General features: G+C 38.1%; 1 protein-coding gene across 2 annotated transcripts; it reads left to right on the forward strand.

Moving 5' to 3' along the window:
• Window positions 1-10353: 10353 nt before the first annotated feature.
• Window positions 10354-24507, forward strand: RPN2_1 (proteasome regulatory particle base subunit; the record flags this gene model as incomplete). Of its 2 annotated transcripts, XM_035731293.2 has the most annotated exons (4): window positions 10405-10595; window positions 13086-13301; window positions 15937-16140; window positions 20474-24507. In XM_035731293.2, the coding sequence occupies 4 exons, from the start codon at window positions 10405-10407 to the stop codon at window positions 20610-20612; spliced, it is 750 nt and encodes a 249-aa protein (XP_035588149.2). In that variant the 3' UTR covers window positions 20613-24507. The 2 variants fall into 2 exon arrangements, with proteins under 2 accessions (XP_051064425.1, XP_035588149.2); XM_051217992.1 differs by having other exon boundaries at window positions 10354-10578; window positions 13150-24507.
• Between the last annotated feature and the right edge of the window lie 1131 nt (window positions 24508-25638).

Below are 25638 nucleotides of genomic sequence, written 5' to 3' on the forward strand. Positions count from 1 at the left end.
CAGCTGTATTTCAAAAGTTACAAATAGTTCATAAAGCTTATGATACTTGATATGAAGTATAATATACACTGAATTGATTAGCCTCTAGTCAGTATGCAAAATCACTATGCTAACCATTGATATCGCACAAAAATATTGGTAATATGAATTTACAGATGTGAGTGAAACATTATGGTATTTAAAGAATATTTCTGTATTATTGTTTAAATTCTTTAAAACGATAGTAGCTATAATTTATCTTTCAGAAACCCTCGTACTTTATCCTTGTTAACTCACTAAACTTTGACAGCAATCAAAGCCAAAGCATCATGAAATAATGACTGAACAAACATCAATTTCTGGTTTGTGTTCAAAACCGTTCCATCAGAATATTTGTACACATCGCTGCTGATGATGCAAGCCAAAGAGTGAAGTTTTTATCAAGAACTTTTGGATCTGACGTACTGAGGTCATGAAATTCGGTAAAGGGGTGTTTTAAAGTCTGAAGAGGTTTAACGACTAGTCGCTCGTTTGTTCACCTCTAGGGTAAAGCTAAATATGTGTGCGCAGAAAAGTGTATGTAAAACGAAAAGTGAAAAGAATGTTATAAGTCCTGATCTGACGATTCACTTGACATATAGAATGAGTGCTCGGCTTTAACAGAAGTTTAAACAGGAGAACGGTTTGGTTATGCAGGACGTTAATCATTGGTCCAGTCCTATCTCTATTATCAACAGTTTGCAGGTTAGAGTGGTCTCGTAGAGGATAATCAGAATCGGACTCATACGTAACCGTGGAGTCTCTTAAGAGGTAAAGTTGCTAGTGTAAGAAAATAAAGGGTTTGTAAATGCCAAAACGTCCTACACTAGGGCTGTTTAGGCCACTCACTATCCAGCTTTATTACATTACTGGAGTTTCTTATTTTCCCTCTTGTTTAATGGAGTATATTTAGAATGAATGTAACTTTCATGTTAAAATCAACTTTCATTTTTGTTAGCTAAGTCAAGGATGTCAAATGTATTTGCTCTTTATGGGTAACTAGTTGAAAGGGTAGTGAGCAAGCTTAAAGTGCTCATTTCTATGTGCGTCGGTGCAGAAAGATATTTAAAATGCATATAGAAATATAGTTAGACTAATTCAGGGCTCTGTGCTTCCCGTGGAGATGATGTAAGAAAGCATACAAAGAATCTTATAAACAATCTAGCTCCCCTACCACCTGGAAAACCGGATGTTCTATACCATGATAAGTAGGACCCATGACAACTGAAGATATTCTGGACCCAGAGTTCCGGCTGAGAGATATGAGGCTGTTTCTATTAGGCTACAGAAAAAGCAGAGGTGGGCCTGCTACGATCTAAAACACATCAAATAGTCCTGACTATCCCAGTTTAGCAACCAAACTAGTGGATCATCACTGTAATCTACATGATGATAATCACAGGGCCATTGACGGACAAACAAACGAGGGAGGTTCGATTACCTTGAACTAGGAACCTGAACTAAAAGAAAAGCCATTCCAGCTACCTTAACTACATAGAGGTTAGTTGGTCCCCAAAATAAGTAACTCTGTAAATCCTCAACATTGATGCTGACCTCATTAGTTTAGCTGAGCATACTCTGACAGAAGGCGCCCGGTCACACATCTGCACCAGACCACGAGAGGTACACCGTGCTACGTATCTTTTGCAACTACTAGCCAGCTTAGATCATACACTTCTGAACACATCAAAAACCTTTAAATTCATTCATTGCCGAAGTTTTATTTGACTGCACTGGTATCTTTAGAGGTGTCACAGCCAAAGGCGTCGTCCACCCTGAATATCTGTGGCATATTTAACTATAACCTTATCGGTTCAAACGGATACTAGACGAAGAGAATGGTTACCTTTCGCCAGCGCGTCACTAAGTGTTACTGTAGAATTACAGCCTAGTTCGGTTTTAGTGCCACTCCAATAACAGACCTTATCCCAACATTTCAGATTTGTAATGATGTGATTACCTAATCTATAAGATTTTACGTGGAATTCACATTATTATCTACACCAACTTGTCGTATCATGACAATCAGCAATATGATGTACATAGGAAGGACACTTAAGCTGAAGATAGAACGATAAATTTAATGCAGAAAGGCGTGGTATACACAAAATGACTACGCCTGCAAAGCTGAGCTATACCATGCTGATTAATTGTTCTCACCTTCACAATTACCGACCTCCCCTAAGTGTTACATGTTAGGTGTAAATCTCCTTAGTAATTATACGCTCAGCTTTGAAGATCGTGTGGTTGGAAACCAATACCATTACACTACTCTCTCACCAGAATCAACCTGACATTGGTTCAATATCAGATCAAGTGGGGTTGTCGCACATCGGAGATTAGCAAACGAATAATTGAAATACCTCAGATAAAGTGAAAAATAAAGGCATCATTAACTGATCGGTAAATACACGCAGTATTTTCAAAAATGTTCGATTTAATTATTAATGCGCGCAAGATAAAAATCTTCGTGAAGATTATTTGAGCGCCGAACAAAGTGGGATTGTCATAACAGGGAATGGCTTAGTACAGAGATATTTTAACAAGTCACGTTTCGATGTATAGCAATCACAGTTGATTAAGAGCTTAACATATAGATACTTCAAGTATCTGGTGTGCATAAATAAGAAAAACAATCAATATTGTGCAAATGGTGTCAATATTATTATCCTTGGTTTGTATTAGAAAGTCAGTTGATGTTTATGCTACAATGCTGCCCGTATGCGTTGATTTCTCTCTGTGGGGAGATTTCCTTGACCTTATTATTGCTTAACCGTGATAGGGTTTATGAGTACCACTAATACATATGAATTGTTATCAAAAGTCATTCTAATACGTGAACATATTGATAACTATGTGAATTTCAGACAGATGGCCAACGGTAATTCGTTAGCCATGTGTGGATCTGCGAGAGCCATGTACTAGACTCAATACTTTGGTTAGCAATAGACCAATTATTTATATTCATACATACTGGTTGGTAGTGTATACATGTCAGTAGCAAGTATCAAGTTCGAGATAATATATAGATCTATTTGCATGGCCTTGAGTGGTTGTAAGGTTTTGAAATCAACTAAGCTTGTGTGCCACAAATATACGTGATGTGGTGTTGTAAGATGCTTTCGGTTAAATAAATCTTCACAAAACGATAAACAGTGAGTGATACTCACATGATTATCAAGGAGAGCACAAGTCGTAACCAAGTGGAGTGCAACGCCCAACTCATGTCTATGATAATGGCTTGAACCTTAGTCAGTGTTTGGGGTAAATCCAACTGTGTTTCCAGTTCGCAGGAGACTTCCCTGACTGCTTAAACTGATAATTTGCATTCACAGTTGTGTCGCTACACTTCCAATTAGACTGACAAGTTTTTAAGATATTTACTGAATGAGTAACTAACAGAGAAGCATACTGAAACCATGAGTAATAAGTAAAGATGGCCACGAGAAAACAACACTATTTGATGATAAGTAAAAGTCAATTTTTTGACCGTTTTTGTTAATAGTTTCGTCAGTTTTACCATTCATATTACGATGCTATCTTAATGCGGTGACTTTATTAACTTAACTATGTTAAACGTCATTTTAGAAAACTAATACGCTAGCTCAATTTATAAACCCAAATACTCATAGCAGTAACAACTATGATGAGTTTTGTGGAAAATGTTAAAGGCGGTTCAAATAATTGTTAAGTTTAAACGCTTTAAAGTGAATGTAATACGTACTTACAACGACTCAAAAGGGAATAATTCGAAAAAAGTACATAGCGTTGGTCAGTATATGAACCAAAATAAGGTGTATGATTTCCTTATCATTCAGTCCATATAGAAAGATCATATTTTTCATAATTGCTTCCTGTGCGACATGTCTCTGGTCACTAACATATGACTCTTGTCTAAAATTTTATGTTTTTTAACATTTAAGTTTCTGTTGTAGAGATAGTCGAGCACAAACTTAGGTAACGAAGCTGGGGGTAACAACAAGAACATTTAAATGGAAAACAATATAATGAGTAGTGGATAATTCACACCGCCTGACAAAATATATGAGAAATCTGCGTTACAGATTACCATTAAAACCTTCACACATAGCGCTCGGTATACACCCAAAGTTTTGAAGTGTTTCTCCAACAACATCTAGACGGCATATCAGCAAAGGTTGAACCAACAAACAGTTTTAAGTATCGACAGGTTTATCTTTGCATAACTATCGAAATATGTGGTTCGCATTTTGAATTCGTTTGACTCTTCTGTGTTGGACTATAAAATTATAAGAACATAGCGTAGTTCTCTATCGTTAAACCACAGCAGAGAAAGAACGTGTTCAGGATTTCCAAGGATCGTAAATAAGCTTTAATTTTTTATGGTATGTAAAAACGACTGATTTCTTTCCATACAAATATTTATTGAGTTATTTAACAGCTCAACATACGACTAACGCTTCGCTCTGAGTCTCTGAATAACCTAACTCAGTAACGGTTTGCATGCATGTGGCCTAGATAACTTGTCACACCCCCTTCTATAAAACTGCACCAATACCCCCGACTAATTTCCAAATAACAATTATAGAATGTCTACTACAATGAATTAATGAATTCGAACAACTGCATCACCTTGAAGAAACACTGGTGGACTTTGTAAGTCAGACTATTGCCCCCTTTAAAGTAAGTTGTAGGTCAAAATTTAAAATAGGCAGTACAACAAGAGGGCAGGTCATACGCATCTTTGAGCGTAAGAAAATAAGGCGAAATTTCATCGTTCTTACTACATTCTCTGGACATGGATCAGATCACAAATCATTGTCCTTCATCAATGTTTCATGATTATTGCTCAATTATTGTTATGATGTTCACATTTTTCATCTCTTCATATCTTTTAAATTTTGGTATATGACACAGCGTCAAGCGCCCGAAAAGACCAATTCACTTATTCTTTTTTATTCGTATTTTGATCTTACTAATTATTTGTTGTTAACCATGACCGTTTTCATATAAGTGGATATGTGAGTCGCTTAGTCTATGCACCACGAAAAGGGAATCTTTGCTGAATTCTCCTCATGTTTTTCTCGTTCGAAGTAGCCTTCAGAGAATTAATGTCTAATTGTTTCACGACTTGTTTCATGGTAACTACAGCATGTCACGGTATTTATCAGGATTATTCGATACATACTCTACTAGCCACAAGTATTTGAGTTCAAGAGCACACTCGAAGGTGTCGCATCTTGAATCAAAATCAAGCTCAAAACAATGTGAAAAGGGATCAACGACTGGAGCAAACACTTTACTGAGTCACCTTACTATTCATCTAGTAGGTGTATTACCAAATGCTTCATGCTTTTACTACTTATCCATCATCCAACACTAACTCATTTGCAATATACATATCCTAAATGCAGTTCGTACCGAACTTTTGTTTGCTTCATCGCGGTAACGTAGTTTGATGATGTTCTGTGTGAAAAGGAGACAAAATACACATTTCACCAGCGCCCATATCCTTCAGTCAACAAAGTGCATTAAGGCTCATTTACAACTTGTTATAGACTATCCATACAGTCAAAATAGTTCCTCATTAGAAGTGTCTAAGGATGTCACGTATACACTGTGCTCGATAACTTTGTTGTGTGAAGAGTCTCCAAAACCAACTAAACCAGAATTCATAAGTGAAGTGTATCGAAGATGTATTTAAAAAGTGATCAAATTGTTTATGTGCATGTAATCCAAACTGACCAGTTGTTGTGAACAATTCACTGTGTGCGCATAAGATCGTGATCTGGTGCATTCAGCTGGAGGTGTGTTTAGCAACTCTATTACTATTATTATTATTCACGAACACCTTATTGGTGCATAAGTGTTGTGAAGAAACCATATCGAGTTTCTTCAGAATTGCAGTAGTACACATGTTTCAATAAAATGAACATAATATTTACCATATTTAAACAGGTTCTGTGGAGTAGGTGTCATTAGCAAGGTTTAATCTGATAATTTCGGATAAATTGAGCATTAGGTAGATTGTGATAAATAAATTAAAACTTGGTTATTTATTCTCTGAGGAAGTGGCTTACACTAAGTCACGAAACATTAGAAAAGTCAATTTTTCTACGCGCTGTGATATTGCAAATATATTATATATTTATAGGTTCTCTGGAGTTGAGAAGAATATTGAGTTGACTTTAAAGAAGGAAAAGGAAAAGATAAGAGATAAATGAAGGCAAGAAACGTGAAGTATGTATATAACTTCATAAGTGTTTGTAAAAATAGAATAAGAATAAACAATGATGTGTGAACTACTAAATTAATAAAAAAAGAGGAATAAATAAATAGGAAAACAAATCATTACTGCAGTAAAAATTTCGGTTTGTATGGATCATATATGCATGATGGAGATAAAATGAATCTGGAAAGCTAATTTATTTAGATGTAACACAAGATAATATTTTTTAGTCATAAACTTTGGATGTTTATGAACTAAATTTGTCTAGGAAGACAAGGGGGAATGGTAAGAAAAAGAAGAGAAGAAAATAATATTTATTGTGTTAGAGGATCAATCATGATAATAGTAACAACAACAATCGTAAATATGAACATTAGCAGACTTTGGATATTTAGATGAAAAGAAAGAATACAATGGAGTAAACGATCAGATTTTCGAAGAGTCCACTTTGCTTTGTGGTTAATTAGATAGATATTGGACCTTGTTTGCATAAATCATTAGTAGTCACACCAGTATTTACTAGATGACACCACTGTCGGAAAAAAGTCATCAAAGAGACATCTGAACAGGGATAATCTGACCGCAACGGAGGTTTGCTGGGAGTCTTTTCCCAATGGTTGAATAGTGAATAATTGAGAATTTCTGGTGTAAGTTCGTGTAGGTTCTCGGAATCGGCACGGCATTTATTTAATGAGTAGGTTATGGGATGGTACGACAGAGTATGGGGGGATGGATGCCGAAGGGTGAGAAATACAACATAAAGGCCCGCAGATAAAGATAAGGTTTGATTTAATGTGCCCTATCCATAGAGGTTCTAACCTGAGTTATTGCCATTTTTGTTGGTAATCCTTGTCTTCGTAATACCCCAAACTGCCTCAGTGAATCGTGTTCTTAAAAGAATGTGCAATTACTTTCATTTAATATCTGCATCAAATACCATACCAAAACAAATTTCTTGAAATCTTCAGAAGTTGACATATCCCTATAGACTCATAGCAGATAGTTGCGTTAGTCCTTTTGTACCTCTGTAGATCATCAACATGGGGGATCAGTGCCGAAGATTGAGTGACTACTTGGTTTGGACGGGAATGGTGTGACCTTCTGACCCATGTCCAAGACACACCTCACGTTCAATATATGACGTGGATTACCCTTACATCACATCCAGATTCTTTGGCTACCTCGATAAACATAAAGCACACAAACCATAATTACATAAATATCTTATCAAGATTAGGCACAAGGATCAGGGTGCGACCACCGCAACAATAATCAGTCCGTGGAGTGAAAATGATTGATGTGGGTTAGTTGTACATAACCTAGTCGCGAGTCAGCAAACTGTTTGATATTGAATGATCCAACTGCAGAATGATTTTGCAAGGGTCAAGTGACACCAGATGCTGCCGCCTTCTTTTTGATTTATCATTCAGCTTATCAATACCCGGAGGATTCTACCTATTCTTGGTAACCTCCGGCGCCCGACAATCCCATCTAACTTGGTATCGAACCAACACCACGTTGATTCTGGTGGGAGAGTAGTGTAGTGGCATTGGACAATAACCACACAATCTTCAAAGCTGGATACGAGATTGCTCGGAAAATAGATATTCACTATTTAACGCGGAGAAATGCCTAACGATGGAGAAGGCGCGAAGAATGAATTGAATGGACTGGAGTTGATCGAGTGGCATGGATCGGCCATGCAGGCGTGGTCTTTGCTGAATGTTACCTTATATCTTCTATTCATATTAAATATATTGTTCTTTCTCTAGCCTAACCTTGTTCTACATCATGTATTGGTAATTGGTACGATACAGTGAGTTGGTGTAGTCGATGGTGTGACTTCCACGTAAGATCTTATAGATTAGGCAGCTATATCATGACAAATCTAAAAATTTAGGATTAGGTCTATTATTAGAGCAGCAGTAATATCATAGTAGACCATAGTTCTACAACTTCACTGGTCCAACACTCATTTTAGTTCAACCTATTTAACACACCTGGACAACTAACCGGAGTTGTCAACTACTTATTGATACTAAATACAGGAGCTCGTCAGACAGAAGGTTTCCTATCCTACCTCAACCTATTGCCAAATATCCCAAACCTTACAGAAACAACGAGAAGCGAATGCAAAAAACGAATCCGTTTATACAAACTCGCGACAAAGATACTGGATTTGAACCACTTAAATGGTTCAAATGGTTGTGGACGGAACAGAAGCTTTCGCTTAACAGGCTTCCGTGTCTAGTAGCAGGGGATCGCCAAAACCTACATGCAGGAACCTAGGTATGTTAACAATAAAAGAGGAAAAAGAAATTCGTAAATTATAGTGTGATTCTATCCTTGATCCTTAAGAATAGATCAAGTTGTCTCTTAAAGGACTCCTGGGAAGTCGCTTGGACTAGCTCGGCCGGCAGCGAATTCCAGCATTTGACAACTCTTAAGGAGTAAAAGTTGTGTCTACAGTCCGTTCTGCTATGTTGTATCTCCAAATTCCGGGTGTTACCCCTTAGGTTTGTGTTGGAGCTAAACTTGAGTAGGTGTTTAAGGAGACGTCCAGAAGTGTCAAGGATACTGTGAGCCATTAGAAAGTCACCTCTAAGACGCCTATACTCTAATGGGTAAAGGTTAAGTGATTTGAGGTGCTCTTCATAAGGTTTGAATTTGAGTCCCCGAACTGATTTCGTGGCTCGCCGTCGGATATGCTCCAGAGTGTCCTTATCCTTTTGGAGTGAGGGAGGAAATACTATGTTACTCTAAATGGGGACGGATAAAACTGTAGAAGATTATGTGGAAAGTTCTTCCGTCAAACTGGCCAAAAATGCGCTTCAATGTTACCAGTGCAAGGTTTGCTCGGAAGGCATTTTTGTCACAGTTACCGTAAGATTTTAAATCGTAGGGCACCAGGACTCCTAAATCTTTTTCGACTTGGGATACTACTAGAGAGTTGTTTTCTAAGTTGTAACTGTAGTCTGCGACATGTCACAGATGGACTACTTTACACTTTGAAGTGTTAAAGGTAAGTCGTCTGCCCAACTCTGAAGTCGAGTCAGATCCTCCTGAAGTGCCTGTATATCGTCTTGGTTGGATATCTCTCTCCAAAGTTTCACGTCGTCGGCAAAAAGTAATAAGTCTGACGTTACCTGTTGAGGAAGATCATTTATGTGGATCAAGAAGAGAAGAGGTCCTAGTACTGAGCCCTGAGGGACCCCACTAGAACATTCCATAGCCTAAGATGAAGTGAAATTAACCCTAACCATAAAATGTCGATTTTTCAGGTATGAAGTGAGCCAATCGATTAGAGGTGGTCTGATATCCAATCGCTTGAGCCGATTGATAAGATATATATGGATAACTTTATCAAAAGCTCTTGAGAAATCTGGGTAAGTGATATCAACCTTCCCCTTGCGATCGAGGATGCTTGTCCATCTGTCCACCGCAGTCAGCAGGTTGGTTATACAAGAGTAACCCTTCCTGAAACCATTCTGTTGGGTTGAGAAGAATCTTAAGAACAGTAAACAGTCATTTATACCATCGCATATCAGGGACTTCATGATTTTTGAAGGTACTGAGAGAAGAGCCACCGGTCGGTAACTTGAAGGTTCGCTGCGTCGACCTCCCTTGAAAATTGGTGTGATGTGAGCCAGCTTCCAATTTTCCGGTAGTTTTCCTCGGCTTAGCGAGTGTGAGAACATCACGCTAAGCGGCGTTGCTTCCATCAGTGTGGCAGAATGAACCATATTCGGGCCAGGAGAAGTGTCTATTCTTAAGTGCTGCATATTCCGGAACACCAAGTCAGCGCTCAGGTTCACTTCGGAAAGACCTTTGGAGTTGCAAATGAAGCTGTCATCAGTATAGTTGATGTAGGTCGGTTGAAATGTCCGAGAGTATTGTTCACCCGAAAGGTTAGCGGCGTCACCGTCGTTGTTGGTCGGGCCGTTAAGACTTAGCAGTTGGGAAACTCTAGTATTGGCTTGATGAATTAATGTGGCCAAGTGACGTGAAAATATGACTGGTAGTAACCAAAGAATTTAGAAACACTTCCTTGCATTAATAAGTGAACTCTACGAAACTAACTGCTTTGCACTAGCTCGTTACTAAGATATTGCATATTGGCTTAAAAGAAAGCGGTTCATGTGTCCTTCCAAGTCTCCCGCAAAGTTCAACTTTATGAGATGCAAGTTGGGACTGCAACGTCGGTTCTAAATCCTACTTCGGAATATTTGAATAGTCAAGGGACATGGGTCACGTATATTTTGGTGATTCTGGTAGTGCACTTCATCTTACTATGCGTCCCACTCTTCACTACCGCCGTTGTTTGGACGTTGACTTGTACTTTTCACAATGTTGTATGTTCTTATCATTTGTAATTACCTACTGTCTAGAGTTAGTTTATGCGCTATGACTTTTATTTATGGTCCCATGCACCACTAAGAGTTCTTTATCATTATCACAAAACAATTTAAGGCGTAATTGGTGGAATATTAATATTAAAACCACTAACTATTTTTAATGTGTTATTATTCAGTATTAGTCTTAAATCATGAAAGCTTTCATGGTACTTCGCCGTGCGTCGTATATAATTGCACACTCATTTTTACTTCATTCATGGACACTAATTGTATTTATCGAACCCTTTAACTTGTAGATTCTTTATAGTTCATTTGAAATGACTGACTATACTTCTGGTTGAAATACATATCACACTAGTATTTTACAGCCCTAGTTGCTTAGTGTGAAACCCAAGCACTAGTATTTCTGATACTGTGATAAAATTACGTCTATCACTTTTTTTTCGAAATCCACTGAAGTATTGTTTCGTTTACACATCCTCACAATACCCTTAAAATCTCTTAGTTATCGCTTACTATTGGTACCAAAGTAATCACTACAACTACCGAGTGTGTATCTCTACGTTACTATCTTGTGAGTACAATTTTTGTACCTAAAGATGATAATGTACTTCATCACACGGTTCCGATTTACATAATGTGCTTCAAGCCTCATATACGTTTTAGCTAGCGATACTTCTGGGCTACGCAAAACGCAGTAGTGAACGGAAAGCCCAAAATTACGATTTATTCGTTAGAATCTGAGTGATTTGATCAAGCCATGGTTCCTCAAGGCCGTTTTATTTCACTGAGTCCATCTTAAAATCCATGCTATCCGGTGGCTTAACAGATGAATCTGGATTATTATAACCCGACTTCATCGGTAAACTCCAATTTTATGTAAGGATGTGCCTCTTTAAAACCTTTCTAAATACCCCATTTCAGCAGTTACAAGACAAGACTGTTGAGTGTTTTCGTCACTTTACTATTGCTCAAGTTCCTGTGCAGCTGTGGTAACTAAAGCTTTTGATTCTTTACATACTTTAACTGCTCATAACCTTATCATTTTCCAACTGACTTTTTCGATGTGACTTACAACGACAGACAAACGGAGTCAAAATAACATTCTCTTAAATACCAAATCCTAAACTACTTCAGTTTGTCTGAAGTTCCTTTCTCAATATTCCTCCTACCAACAGTGGGGGGATTTATATACGACAAAATATGTCGGTAGAATTTCCGTTTCTCAATCCCTTTTACATTGAGAAATAGTCACCTCTCTTTAGTCACTAAAAACCTGCATTTTGTAATGGATTCCCCACTACCTACGTATCTTAATAACCAGTGATGGAAATCTTTCAAAATGCTCCGAAGTAGTTAAGAACCTTTGGTTAAAAACCACAAGATGTTCAAATGGGCACTGACTACAGAACTTTTATGCTTTGTACGTAGTTATTTCCCCTCAATATTTTGCATATCTTACCTAGCTCTTACCCATTAAATAAAGAAATCCATTTTCGGGGGTGGGGCTGTGTGGGATTCTTACATACAACTTAGGAAGAAGAATATCAATAGTGATTTAAGATTAACTTTTGTTACACTAATTTTTCTCAGCGTGAATTGTGCTTATGGGTACTCAGTGCATTTTCCCTCATGACTTTTGTTCATTGACAATTACACAGTTCATAAGCTATGATCATTGTAATCAGTATATAACCAATTATCTTAAACATATTTTGAATTCTACTAGGTTCATATCAATAAACTTTTTGTACAACAACTGGAATGCTCACTGTAGCTAACATGGTAGTGAAGAAAACGATAACAGTAGTCTTGTTCACCCTATTAGAGTTGGAGTTGCGAAGTATTAGCTTAACACAGAAATATCCGTCTAGGTCACCAATAAACATTTGGGACCTATTATTCAGACATGAATACTTAATCACCAAGTAGTAGACACGGAGGGTCCGCCTAGGGGAGTTGGAAAACCCTGATTCCAAACCAATGGTGCACATGGGCTCCAGGATCCTGAAGGAACAAATGACATACAAACCAATTATTGGTCACCGGATATCATGGGACTGCATCTCCTTACGTTGCTCGACTGTCTTGTGAACCAAACCTTTAGGTCAAAAGCTCCGAGTGTGCCCTCCTAAGAAAATCACTTGCTTCGGTCTGGGCACCCGGGCAGTATCACAACCCACTCATAAATCAAGTGACTTGTGTGGGACATATGTATTTGGTGCCCCTTTATCCCAATATTTATGTGTTCAAATAAATAAAGTGATAGCTTTCATGTCAATGATAAATGTGGGATTATTCATATGTTTCAGAGGTCCTTTTCCGTAGTTTACTCAGTAGAACATTTGTTTTGTTGCCTGAAAATGTGTAATCTTAATCTTCTTCAACTCGAACTGATGTACGTACGTACGAAGTTCTACGTTGTTCCTGACTGACTGACTCTTCAAGTTTTGCTTCGACGCCAATCGTGATATCTGCTAGAATATTTTCAAATTATATCTGAGTCAATGTTATTCCAATCTCGTCGTATCCTATAAATATATTTACTTCATATCACTTTATTCTCAGGTTATGTATCGCTTGTTACACTGGGAGAAAGGAAGCCCGTATGAAACATTAGATCAGGGAGAATCTCGTGTTCTCACTCAGTGGGAGCAGTTTGACGATGGTGAGCAATTTTCACCGACGAAGAAATTCCTCTTAGTTGTCCCGATTGTTTTGTAAGTCCCAGTTACGTCCTCATGTAATTCTGCTTATTTCTCCATACCAATAGTAGTTGAGACCATTTTTGTTGTTGATAAATTTCATTTTAAATTTTGTTAAAGCAGAGGCTACAAAATATTAGTTTATTACACACAACATAGCAGCTGACACGGATTTGTATTGGTTCAATTTAACACATCACGCGTAGAAATTGATAAAATGAGAAACAGTGGTGAGAACAATACTATGCTATTGGATTGTTACATATAGATGGAGTGAATAGACGCAACATGATATCACTCAGATCCCCGCAAACTGACTTCTACCAGTCGTAAAATTATAGGCCATCGTGATATTCACGACTTATGCATAGTCATTACCCAGTTCTTTTATTCCTTGTCATATGTGTTATCAAGGTTCATTTGTAAATTTAGACGACAAAATTTATTTGTGGTCACTTATTTTTATCTTGGATGTTAATTTCTGTTACTCTGACTTTGTATTTAAAGCACTTAATCTTAACCACTAAATTACGCCTATTACTTCTTGTAGAGGAACATAAGCCGCTCACCAGCATTCTCCATCGAATTCATTCCTAGGCAATCCTTTACAGTTGCTCTTCATCCTTTTCATGCTTGCTTCCGATTCTCGATACAGTCTGTTCCGTGGTCTTCCTTTTTTCCGTTTCCCTTCAGGATTCCAAATTAGCTCTTGCCTTGTGATTCAGTTTCATGATTTCCTCGATGTATGTCCTATCCACTTCCAACGTCTTCTCCTAATTCCCTCTTCAACTGGAAGTTGGTTTGTTCTCTCTCACAGTAGGCTGTTACTGATGGTATCCGGCCAACGGATACTAAATATCTTGTGTAGACAATTGTTTTTAAATACTTGTACATTTTCGATGATGGTTGTGATAGTTCTCCAAGTTTCAGCTCCATACAGTAGAACTGTCTTCACGTTCATATTAAAGATTCTGATTTTGATATTGGTTGACAAACAGTTGTTTCGAGTTCCATATGTTCTTCAACTGTAGAAATGCTGCCCTAACTTTGCCAACCCTTACGTTTGGGTCTGCATAGATGATGCTAACCAGGTATGTGAAAGTTCCACCAAGTGTGATTGGGTTGGTGTTCTCCGTGTTGTATTTAAGGATTCTGCTTTCTCCTTTGTGTATGTTGAGGCCTACTGCTGAAGAGGTAGAGGTTTCTGCTACACTGGTTGTCTTGACCTGCATTCGTTGATGTGTATGGGATAGAAAGGCCAGGCCATCTGGGAAGTCCAAATCGTCTAGTTGCATCCAAGCCATCCATTGTATTCGGTGCTCTCCCTCAGATATCGAGGTCTTCATAATCCAGTTGACCGTCAGAAGAAAGAAGAAGGAGGAGAGTATGCAGCCTTGTCTGACTCCGCTCCTCACTTGGGATGTATCTGTCAGCTGTCCTCCGTGCACCAATTTGCAGTGTAGTCCGTCGTATGAATTACAGATGATGTTGACGATCTTCTCAGTAACCTCACAGTGTCGAAGAAGGCTCTATAAGGTCCTTATATCCACACTGTCAAACACCTCATAGTCAATGAAGTTGATGTATAATGACGAATTCCATTCAATTGATTGCTCAACAGTAATTCGTGGTGTCACGAATCGGTCTGTGTACGACCGATCCTTACGAAATCCAGCCTATTGATATCGAAACCGGACGTCCACTGAATCTTTCATCCGGTTCAACAACACTATTGAAAACTTTTCATGGCATCGATAATCATGTGACACTTCTGTAGTTCTCACATTTGCTCAGGTCTATTTTTTTTTTGGAATTTTGATGAGATATGCTTCTTTTCAGCCTGTCTGTGGCACTTGTTCCTCTTCCCAAATCCTTACTGAATAGAACGTGGAGCATGTTTGCAGTTGCTTGTATTTCTGACTTCAGTGCTTCAGACAGTATATTGTTAGGTCCCGCTGCTTTTCCACTGTTGATTTTTCTGATGGCCATCCTGTTTTCTTCGGTCGTTGGTGGAGTGACATCTATAGGAAAGTTTGTAGGTGCTGCTTCGATTTCCGGTGGATTTAATGGAGTTGGCCTATTCAAGAGTTTCTTTCAACCATTAAGCAGGTCACATATTCGAACCCCGTTTCATCATCCATCTCACTTCTGCTAATTGAATAATACAACTCACATTCGCAGTATGTTACAAAGCCAGATACATAGACCTGTGTTTGCTGAATAAGTTTGATCTAACAATAATGTGTCGAGCTATGGCTAGTGTTAAAATTAAATAGAAGTTTTAGCGTTCTAATCGTTCTGTGAACTCGAGAACTAGTGTTTTATTTAATCATTACCTTTCAAAGTATTAACCTTGTTATATAAATATATCCATACTATCAAATGCCTTCTCGTAGTCAATGAAGTTGATGTCGAGTGATGAATTCTATTCAATTGATTGTTCCATAATGGTCCGTAGTGTTGCGATTTGGTCTGTACACGATCTATTCTCACGGAATCCTGCCTGTTGGTCTCGAAGTTGTGCGTCTACGGAGTCCTTCACTCTGTTTAACAACACACTGTTGGAGACTTTTCCTAGTATTAAGAGAAGATTGATGTCTCTGTAGTACTCACACTTTCTGAGATCGCCTTTCTTTGATATCTTGATCAGGTTTCCTTCTTTCCAGTCCGTTGGTACTTGTCCTTCATCCCAAATTTTACTGAAGAGAATGTGGAGTATCTTCACAGTTACTGCTATGTCTGCTCCCAGTGCTTCCTCTGGAATGTTGTCTGGTCCTGCTGCTTCACCGCTCTTGATTTGTCTGATGATCATGCTGATCTCGTCAGTTGTTGGTGGGCCAACGTCGATTGGTAGGTCCGTAGGTGCTGCTTCAATGTTGGGTGGGTTCAGTGATGCTGATAGATTGAAGAGTTCTTTGAAGTGTTCTATCCACCTGATTCGCTGTTCTTAAATGTTGGTGATTACTTCGCCTTCCTTGCTCTTCATTGGTCGTTCTGGTCTACGATAATTTCCAGTGAGCTTCTTTGTTGTATCATGCAATGGCCTCATGTTTCCTTCTCTTGCAGCCTTTTCCGCCGTCATTGCTAGATCTTCCACATTTTTATGTTTATCGGTTCTGGTGCTCCTCTTCACTTGCCTGTTTACTTCCGTGTATTTAGCGTGTGCCTTGGCTTCTTCTGCTCTTGGTCGGCTGGTATTGATTGCTGCTTTCGTGTTCCTCCTTTCTTAAATCATATCCAGTGTATCAACAGTGATCCATTCCTTGTGACGGTGCTTCTTGTGGCCCAGAACCTCATGACATATTGAAGTAATTACCTCCTTTATCTCTTTCCAGTTGCTCTCCATAGTAGTTCCTTCTCCATTGAGTAGATCATGAAAGGCCTGGAACCTATTGCTGAGGGCTATCTTGAATTTGTTGAGTTTGTCAGTATCCCGAAGAAAAGCCGTATTAAGCTTTTGTGATGTTGTCCGCCCCATTGTCCAGTAATTCTTAAGTTTCAATTTCATCTTGGCGACCAGCAAGTGATGATCTGATGCTATATCAGTTCCTCTCTTGGTTCTCACATCCTCCATCGCCCTCCTGAACTTTTTGTCGACTTCGTTCTGTGTAGTGTGATCCGGTGAAGTCCATGTGGTTTTGTGTATACGTTTGTGTGGGAATATCGTGTCGTCTATGACCAATTTAATGAAGGCATATAGGTTTGCAAATCTCTCACCATTTCTGTTCCTTTCTCCCAGTCCGCGTCGTCCCATGACGTCTTCATATCCGGTGTTGTCCATTCCAGCCTTGGCATTTAGGTCTCATCAGAATGATCAAGTCCTTTGTTGGGCACTTCTCGACGATTGACTGCAGCCTATTGTAGAATTGATCTTTAGCGTCTTCATTGTAGTCGTTGGTAGGCGTATAGCATTGGATGATGTTCATTGAAATGCCCTCTTTGTTTTGAAGGAGGCTTTGATGATCCTTGGTCCATGAGATTCCCATACTATAAGTGCATGTTGTGCTTGTTTGGATAACATCAATGCAACTCCTCGTGTATGTGGGACATTTTCTTCTTGATAGCCGGAGAAAAATAGAAGTTCCCGTGAAGCTAGTCGTTGTAGTCCAACTTGCGCCCAATATGTTTCACTGATTCCAAGCACCTCTAGGTTTTATCTTCTCATCTCTGCAGCAATTTGGAAGGCTCTTCCGGTTTCCCACATTGTACGAGCATTCCATGTACCTAAATAAATGGTCGCTCTGGTTGTCAGAAGGGGCTTCAGCCCCGTGACTTCCGAGGGAACTCGGCTTTCACTATGAGGCGTCATAACTCTTCTAAATGAAGACCTTCTAACTCCCAGGACAGAGTTTAAATGGTTTGAATTATTTTTCTGGTTAGCGTTTTTTTATCGAGTTAGTTTTTTACGGGGTGGGGTCGCTCACCCCATGCCCAACCCTCCTCCTTTATCCGGGCTTGGTACCGGCAGTAGCCCAAGAAGGGCTCCAGACGGAGTTACGTTACAGAGTAACGTAAGAAAGTTAATTTCACTGGTTGTTTCTGTCATTAGATATTATTGCAGCTCAATATTTAGTTTTAAAATTTTTTCAAAAAGTTTGTTTTAAAAAATGGGAATCAGTGCTCCTGTTCGAAATCATGCATCATATCATAAGTCTTACTTAGCTTGTGCGTAAAGCATGTGACTTATTGTTTGGAGCACTCGACGTTCAGGAACGTCATAACAAACAAAGCACTAATGTGCCTACTTCACTCTGGACTGCTAGATGGTGTAACCCAATGCTAAACACACGAACGTGTAACTGGATATTGAGCTACGTTAAATTTATGCTACATAAATTCTTAGACATAATTTAACTTCTGAAGATACCAGCCGGTTATACAAGCCCGATCTAAGGAAAACAAATCAAGAGGATAAATTCTCAACATTTGTGTGTTCAGTAGGAGTTATCATGAAATGTTGATCGTCCTTCTCTTAAGTAGTCGGTAATTGTGAACGAATCTGAAATGTACGACAGGTTTTGCCTACAAATTTGCTTAGAAACTGTTATGTTTCGACTGTTGTTAGGATAACCTTCGTAAACAATAATCAGGTCATTGAAGTCAGTCTTTTAAGATAGTGACGCTAATAAATTGTCAACATATCTGAATACACATAGCGGACCAGGGTATTACTGACATAATATACCATGGATACTAGCAATCCTTCGGAGACAACGATCACCGGGCACAATGAGTCACAGAATATCTCGGGCCTGGAGAGAAAATCATGATAACAGCAAAGAGGAGAATAGGACTTGCTCCATTATCACCTATGTAAATACAGATTTAAAAATAAAATCGTAAATAAAGATTACCATTAATTCACACGATCTGTTTAACCTGCATATAGGTCCGTAAAAGAGAAAAATCTATACAGGTTATTGGAATATCTTCTATTTAGTGAAGCAAGTGAGGGAGAGAGAGAGTATAAAACAACTTAAGTAATTTTCAAGAAGCAAAATAAACACTGACCTTCTTAACAAACTTTTTTCTAACAAGTACATACAAATGCATTACTGATAAAATTTGTTTGCATTAAGTATCCAACTCTTAATATGTTTTATGTAAACCGTTTATATATGTATGTAAAGTTTTAATGCCTTCATGCAAATAATTAATAAATTACATTTTCTCAGTCACTTAAACATTTTCCCTTCATATGATGGTGGTAGGGAGTAAACGACAGGAAACTCTGGACCTGGGTTTCATGCTACTTGACACTCATCAGCAAGGTGTACCTGTAATCCTGAGGGAACTGGTGCTCCCTGGTGGATTCGGTCCCGTGTCACCCAGCTTCACAGTCAGAGAAGAGACGTTACCACTGAGTTATCTGGGCCGCGACTGACCTGTAGGACTGAGATGATTTACAACTGATTGATCACTGGGTGGTGATCAATGTCATTTTTGTTAGGTGAAAAATCAACTATTTCAAAGTAGGCATTGTCTTTCAAACCAACTTTTTTAACTGTTTAGAACTTGGTTTACGTACAACTATCTGAATATGGGCTTTACTTATAGATTGCTATCAATCCAGACTACCCAGTAGCTACATTTTAGACAAATGAGAACTTCGGGTTTTTTCCAGTGTTTGTCTGTTTTTAACGCGAATAGCACATTAATCGAAAATTATCAAAGTCATCTCGAAAAGAACATTCACGCCTACACCAAACAGTTATTACACAAAATATAAAATACAAGTGACACAGTTACACTTATATAAGATAGACAAATAGATAATATCTTATCGATTGCTAGTCTATACAATAAAAAAAATTGCAAACAACAAATTTCAATCAAATAAGGTCAATGGTGACTGTGTTAACACAATTATCTGGGTGATTTGGTTATGAAATTTATCTAACAACTAAACTTAAGCACCTTCAATACTCCCTCTTAATTCATTGATTTACTATACTTACTAACTAGTAGGACAGTAGTGGTGTTCAGTCACTCACATTTTATTCTCAAGAGGTCATTTTTGTAAAAATACTATAATGTATATCCAGACTACTTTTTGTATTTGTCTGTTATTATTACCATTATTATATATTGTAAAGGTTAAACTGCTCACTATTTTGGCAATGTTATTTTGTGAGGTGAACAACACATTAAAACTATGCTTTAATAGAAGATTAAATCTTTTTTTTAAAGAAAACGTATAAAGACCAATAAATGACATTTGTTTGTTCTATAAATCATCATCGTCAATGGAAAATTCTAAAACAGCAAGGTTCTTTTTTAACATAAAAATAACTCATTTCACAGATATAACCTGGCTGGCCGCCTGTCTAAACTATATGCTTATGATCGAATAGTTCAACTTTCAACCAATTTGCCTGCACGTCCAACTCTCTCAGACAGTCAATCGTTATAGCTGACTGACTCCCTCTACCTGCCTACTTAAATTGAAACAAGCTGGTAGATATTATTAACAGTCTTTATGTGTGCACACGTGAAAAGTGTGCTTTAAAATTGAACTACACTAATTCTTGTATGTGGACCGCACATTAAATGGTAATCGCTATCAGAATGTGTCTGAATTTTATCGGTCAAACACATAGCTCAGTTTTATGTATAAACGTATTTTTTTAAAGTGACCCTCTCAGTTGCTTTCAAGTCTTTGCTTTTTTTGCAATTCTTATTTTTAGATTCTTACTTGCAAGTTTCTACACAGAATACGACCCTCTTCATTGTTTTATCAACGCATCGTCAATGATTGTTCTAGCCGTACTTCCTAAGTTGCCTCAGTTTTATAGGGTTCGTTTTTTTGGTATCAATCGTTGGTAGTCCCATTTTTTCTTATGCTCACATCCTTATATTAATAAAAACAATAATAGTAACAATTAAATTACATTCGGTGTTTTGTTTCCTCCTCTGTATTCGGTTTATTGTATTACAGTTGGAAGAGAGAAAAAAGGACATTTCACCCTTTCCACTTCGAAAAGTGCACAGATATCAGATAGTAATTGTCGACTTCTCTTTTTTACTTTGTGATATTGTGTTCAACCCCTCTTACATACACTTATGTGATATCTTACCAAAAAATTGTTCTTAAGATATGTACGCTGGGTATGTGTTTTTCTACTTTTAAAAAGTTTTTTTACTACCATTTTTCAAGTTTCCAATTAATATTTGTACCTTTATATTAAGCTGTGGATGTGTTTTTTCCTTTCTATCTCTGTATCAAACTCACTTCTAATTGGAATATAATTATCGTTAGTGTTATAATCTCTTTCTTACGGTATAGCCCAGCTATTCCTATTGCTTGATATTCTTGGACACCAAATCACTCGACAAGTCCCCTAATCAGAACACGGTTGAACAGGAAAGAGATTATATATTTCAAATAACAAGGTTAGATGCAAGTAAGAAGCACAATAGAGAAAACGTTAGTATATTTATAGTTTTTACATGAGAAGATTCTAGAGCATTCTCCAACTATCGACTAGTGCACCAAAGCAATTGTGCATTGAGCATGCTTTAATCCAGTCTATGTCCCGCTAACAGTTAGTAAAATAGCTTCATGATATATAATCAGTGACGGTTAACCTTAGGAAAGAGTCAATATGTAACTCCATAACTTAATTGTATTCATCGGTGAAAAGTAGTATCTTGACTTCTAGATGTTGTAAATTGTGTCCATCCATCAAGTTATTGACTAATTAATGTTAAGTACTCCCCATCTCAATGTATTGAACTTTTCAGATAATTAAAATAACCCATAGTGTCATTTGAATAGTAAAAAGAATTCAGCGAAGAAAATTTTGTCGGTGAAATCATTTACTTAAGCTGTACATTCGTATATATACTTATATGGAAAATATATGTCTATAGGAGGATAGAAAAGATTGCATCACAAAAACGGATTCGAGAATAAATAATAAATGAGGTTGCGTAATAATCAAGGGGTAAGGATGGGAATAATTTATGGGTCAGATAATAGTCCGATTGACAGATATGAAGAAAAGCGACAACCACAAAGGTCATAATAATAGACTGAATAATCAACGAAACTTGCATAATAACAATAACTGAAAATGCAAAACAGTAATTTAAAAAATTCGATAATAATCAAATAAATGTGCAGAAGAAAAAACAGGAACATATCCATTAAGGGAATTAGGGCCAAGGAAGGGTGAAAGGTTGGGCAAATCATTTCTGCACGCAAGGTTCAGGCTTTAGTTCGTGGATTGCCAATGCCTCAGCAATGCATAGAGTATTGATTCGATCCAGTTCCTTTAACTCTGTAGATTACTTTAAGAGAAGATTCCTTTGGAGCGATGTGTCCACAGTTAATTAAATGCTGCTGTATCGAACTAGTTTGAATAATTCTTCTGGTTAGTGTTTTTCAGCAAGTTAGTTTTCTATGGGAAGGGGTCGCTAACCCCATGCCCAACCCTCCTCCTTTATCCGGGCTTGAGACCGGCAGTAGCCCATGGAGGGACTCTTCAATAATATTTGGGATGAGGAACATGTACTAACAGACTGGAAAGAAGAAAACCTGATCAATATATCAAAGAAAGGCGATCTCAGAAAGTGTGAGTACTACAGAGACATTGTAGGGCCAGTGAAATGTCACTGAGCCCTAGCCAAATCATCCGGCAGTTGGATCACTGAATGTCGAACAGATCATCGCTCCCTGCCAAGGTCATGTACAAGCAACGCGCATTAGTTAATCATACGCCATGGACTGGCCCATGCGGCAGTGGTCTTACTTTCGCTTGTATCTACTTTAACTAATATATTTCTGTAATAACGTCCTTTGTGTTGTACAGTCTTCAAAGCATCTATAGTACCTTGTTACGTCAATGGGGGTAGTCCACGTAAGGTGTTGACCACGAGGTGTGACTTCGACGTTAGTTGGTTCGTCACACCATTCACGTCTAACTCGAGTCGGCCTCCAATCATTTCGACATAGATCATCTACGTTGGTGATCTACACTGGTGAGCAAGACTTCGAATAACGCAACCTATCACTATAATCTTTATTATTGTATTCTATACTTATTCTTCTTCATTTTTATCATCGCCTATGTTAATCTGTTACTGTGAACTTTCGTTGCTTCATGTCAATGTTGATTAGCATTTAAACCTAGATAATTCGTTCAATCGACAGAACTAACCAATCAACTACGATTATAATCGGCTATCGTGGTTCTTTAACAAGCATTAGCAGCATGTAAATGCTCCTGTGTAATATGTCTGTTAAAATATCAACCACTCGTGAGTATAGCCACAAGGCAACACGAACGCATATCTCTTTGTACCTTATCCACTGGTATAAATAAGACAAGATAAACTATCGACTATAAATTCATCTTTCTGCTTAACCACTATCCACTAGAATGTTCTGCTTTTTTTTACCACTGCCTGCCTAATTTCCAATTGCTGAGTTCCATGGCCAAACAGAGGATACGAATGCTATAAATTTACGGTGAGTTTGAACTATAAATTTCCTGCGATCTTAGATCTCGTTTAGACTGTTCGTCAGTCTACAATGCTGTGTTAATCGAAAAATTTAATCAACAGTACCTCGTACATAATCCAGATTCAAACTACTGCCTACTTCATATCTTCATTACTGAGAGGCAAGAGTAACCCAGGCGAGTTTCATAATTTCATTAGATTATTTCGTACTATATTTATGATGCGTGATAACATTTCGTAGTTGCTTTCACGTAAACTAGTCATATATTCTGTCACTGCCGTCAAGTTTTAGTCGAAATCATGTACATTTATGACTCGTTAGTCGACATACTGTGGTAAAACATATTGCATGTACACGAGCACGCTTAGTCCATGTCCCAAGTACACATGTTGTCGTACTTAATATGTCACTTAATGCTAGGTAATAAGCTCTTTGTATCATCCTTTTACGAAATGGCCACGTTACCTGGACCCTCTAAACCTTAGTTACATTGGTGGTTACCATTTTAATTAATGTTTATTATACCCCTTGTATTTGCTAATAATTCACACGGTAAATCATGGCTCGATTTCCTTATTACACAGCAGTCATTTTAATTCTATTTTCGGTTTATTTACATGCGATACGGGTTTAGAAAATATCTAAACGTCCTCGAAAATTCTCCACGAACCCAACCATAGTTTTCGTATATGTTTTTATTCACACATCCAACTGTTACGCTAATCATACCTAAGCGAACGTTCAGTGCAACTGTCAGTATACGTAAGAACGATGTTATTTAGACTTGACATTGTAACACATCTGAACTATTGTAGTTCTACTTCGATGTCGTACTTCATTTTATGAAGTATTGTTTCCTCGTGGCTGTTGTTTAACAGATGATTCCGGTACATCAATCGGCTGTTCAACTACTCGACGATTTACAACCTGTCCAGTTCAATTGGTGGTCTGACGACAACATCATTCGCGCGAATCATCAGTTTATGCAGTCGAGCGAATCTCCTGCAAACTGAAAACGATATTGTCGCCTCTATCCCAACACTGACAGCGTTTTTCACGGGTATCATTGACATGAGTCCAGAGTGACACTCTTGGTTTCTTATGTTCTTTTCGATATTTTTCTGTTCACTAACCGAACAAACACGCAGCATTCACCGTTTATCATCTTTTAGAGACTTCATCGTGCCACCTTTTGCTGTCGATTTGTAGCCTTCAACCCTTACTGACTGTAACAGCAGTCATCGACTTTTCAAACTGTGACTACAAGTTGGTCAATAGCTTCGCACAACGAAATCACGACCACTCTTCACTGTTATACTTCTGTACTTACGGTTAGTCTGTTAGATATAGATATAACTAGAATTTGACACTAATTAATAGCTGTCAACGACACTGTCCGACTTACAACTTTAAACTAATGACAGTACAAATATGGATATCGATTGATAATACACTTATCCTACTATCGCTATAGCATCATTACTCTTGCGGCAGACTTAACGTTTGTCATCGGAGGAACTGAATTACTTGTCAAGGCTATATATTTCAGCGCGACTTGATAGAACAATAAAACGTTTTGTTCTTTTCATTATTTCTATGGTTAATCGCTTTACGTTTAACCAACGTCCTAATAACATATTATGACTCGCTGTTTCGCGACCAGTTTCTGCCGCCTCCTTTCCATTTCTTTTACAGATAAGCAATACCTGGAGGATTTATAATATTCGTCTGGCACTCTCCGGCGCGCGACTGCTCCCAACATGTTTGGTACAGATTCAAACGGCCGTTGAATCTGGTGGGGGAGTATTGTAGGGCCAGTGAAATGTCACTGAGCCCTAGCCAAATCATCCGGCAGTTGGATCACTGAATGTCGAACAGATCATCGCTCCCTGCCAAGGTCATGTACAAGCAACGCGCATTAGTTAATCATACGCCATGGACTGGCCCATGCGGCAGTGGTCTTACTTTCGCTTGTATCTACTTTAACTAATATATTTCTGTAATAACGTCCTTTGTGTTGTACAGTCTTCAAAGCATCTATAGTACCTTGTTACGTCAATGGGGGTAGTCCACGTAAGGTGTTGACCACGAGGTGTGACTTCGACGTTAGTTGGTTCGTCACACCATTCACGTCTAACTCGAGTCGGCCTCCAATCATTTCGACATAGATCATCTACGTTGGTGATTTACAACATCAATCTTCTCTCAATACTAGGAAAAGTCTCCAACAGTGTGTTGTTAAACAGAGTGAAGGACTCCGTAGACACCCAACTTCGAGACCAACAGGCAGGATTCCGTGAGAATAGATCGTGTACAGACCAAATCGCAACACTACGGACCATTATGGAACAATCAACTGAATAGAATTCATCACTCGACATCAAC

The sequence above is a fragment of the Schistosoma haematobium genome, chromosome 7, assembly GCF_000699445.3.
Source record: "Schistosoma haematobium chromosome 7, whole genome shotgun sequence".
NCBI classification, from domain to species: domain Eukaryota; kingdom Metazoa; phylum Platyhelminthes; class Trematoda; order Strigeidida; family Schistosomatidae; genus Schistosoma; species Schistosoma haematobium.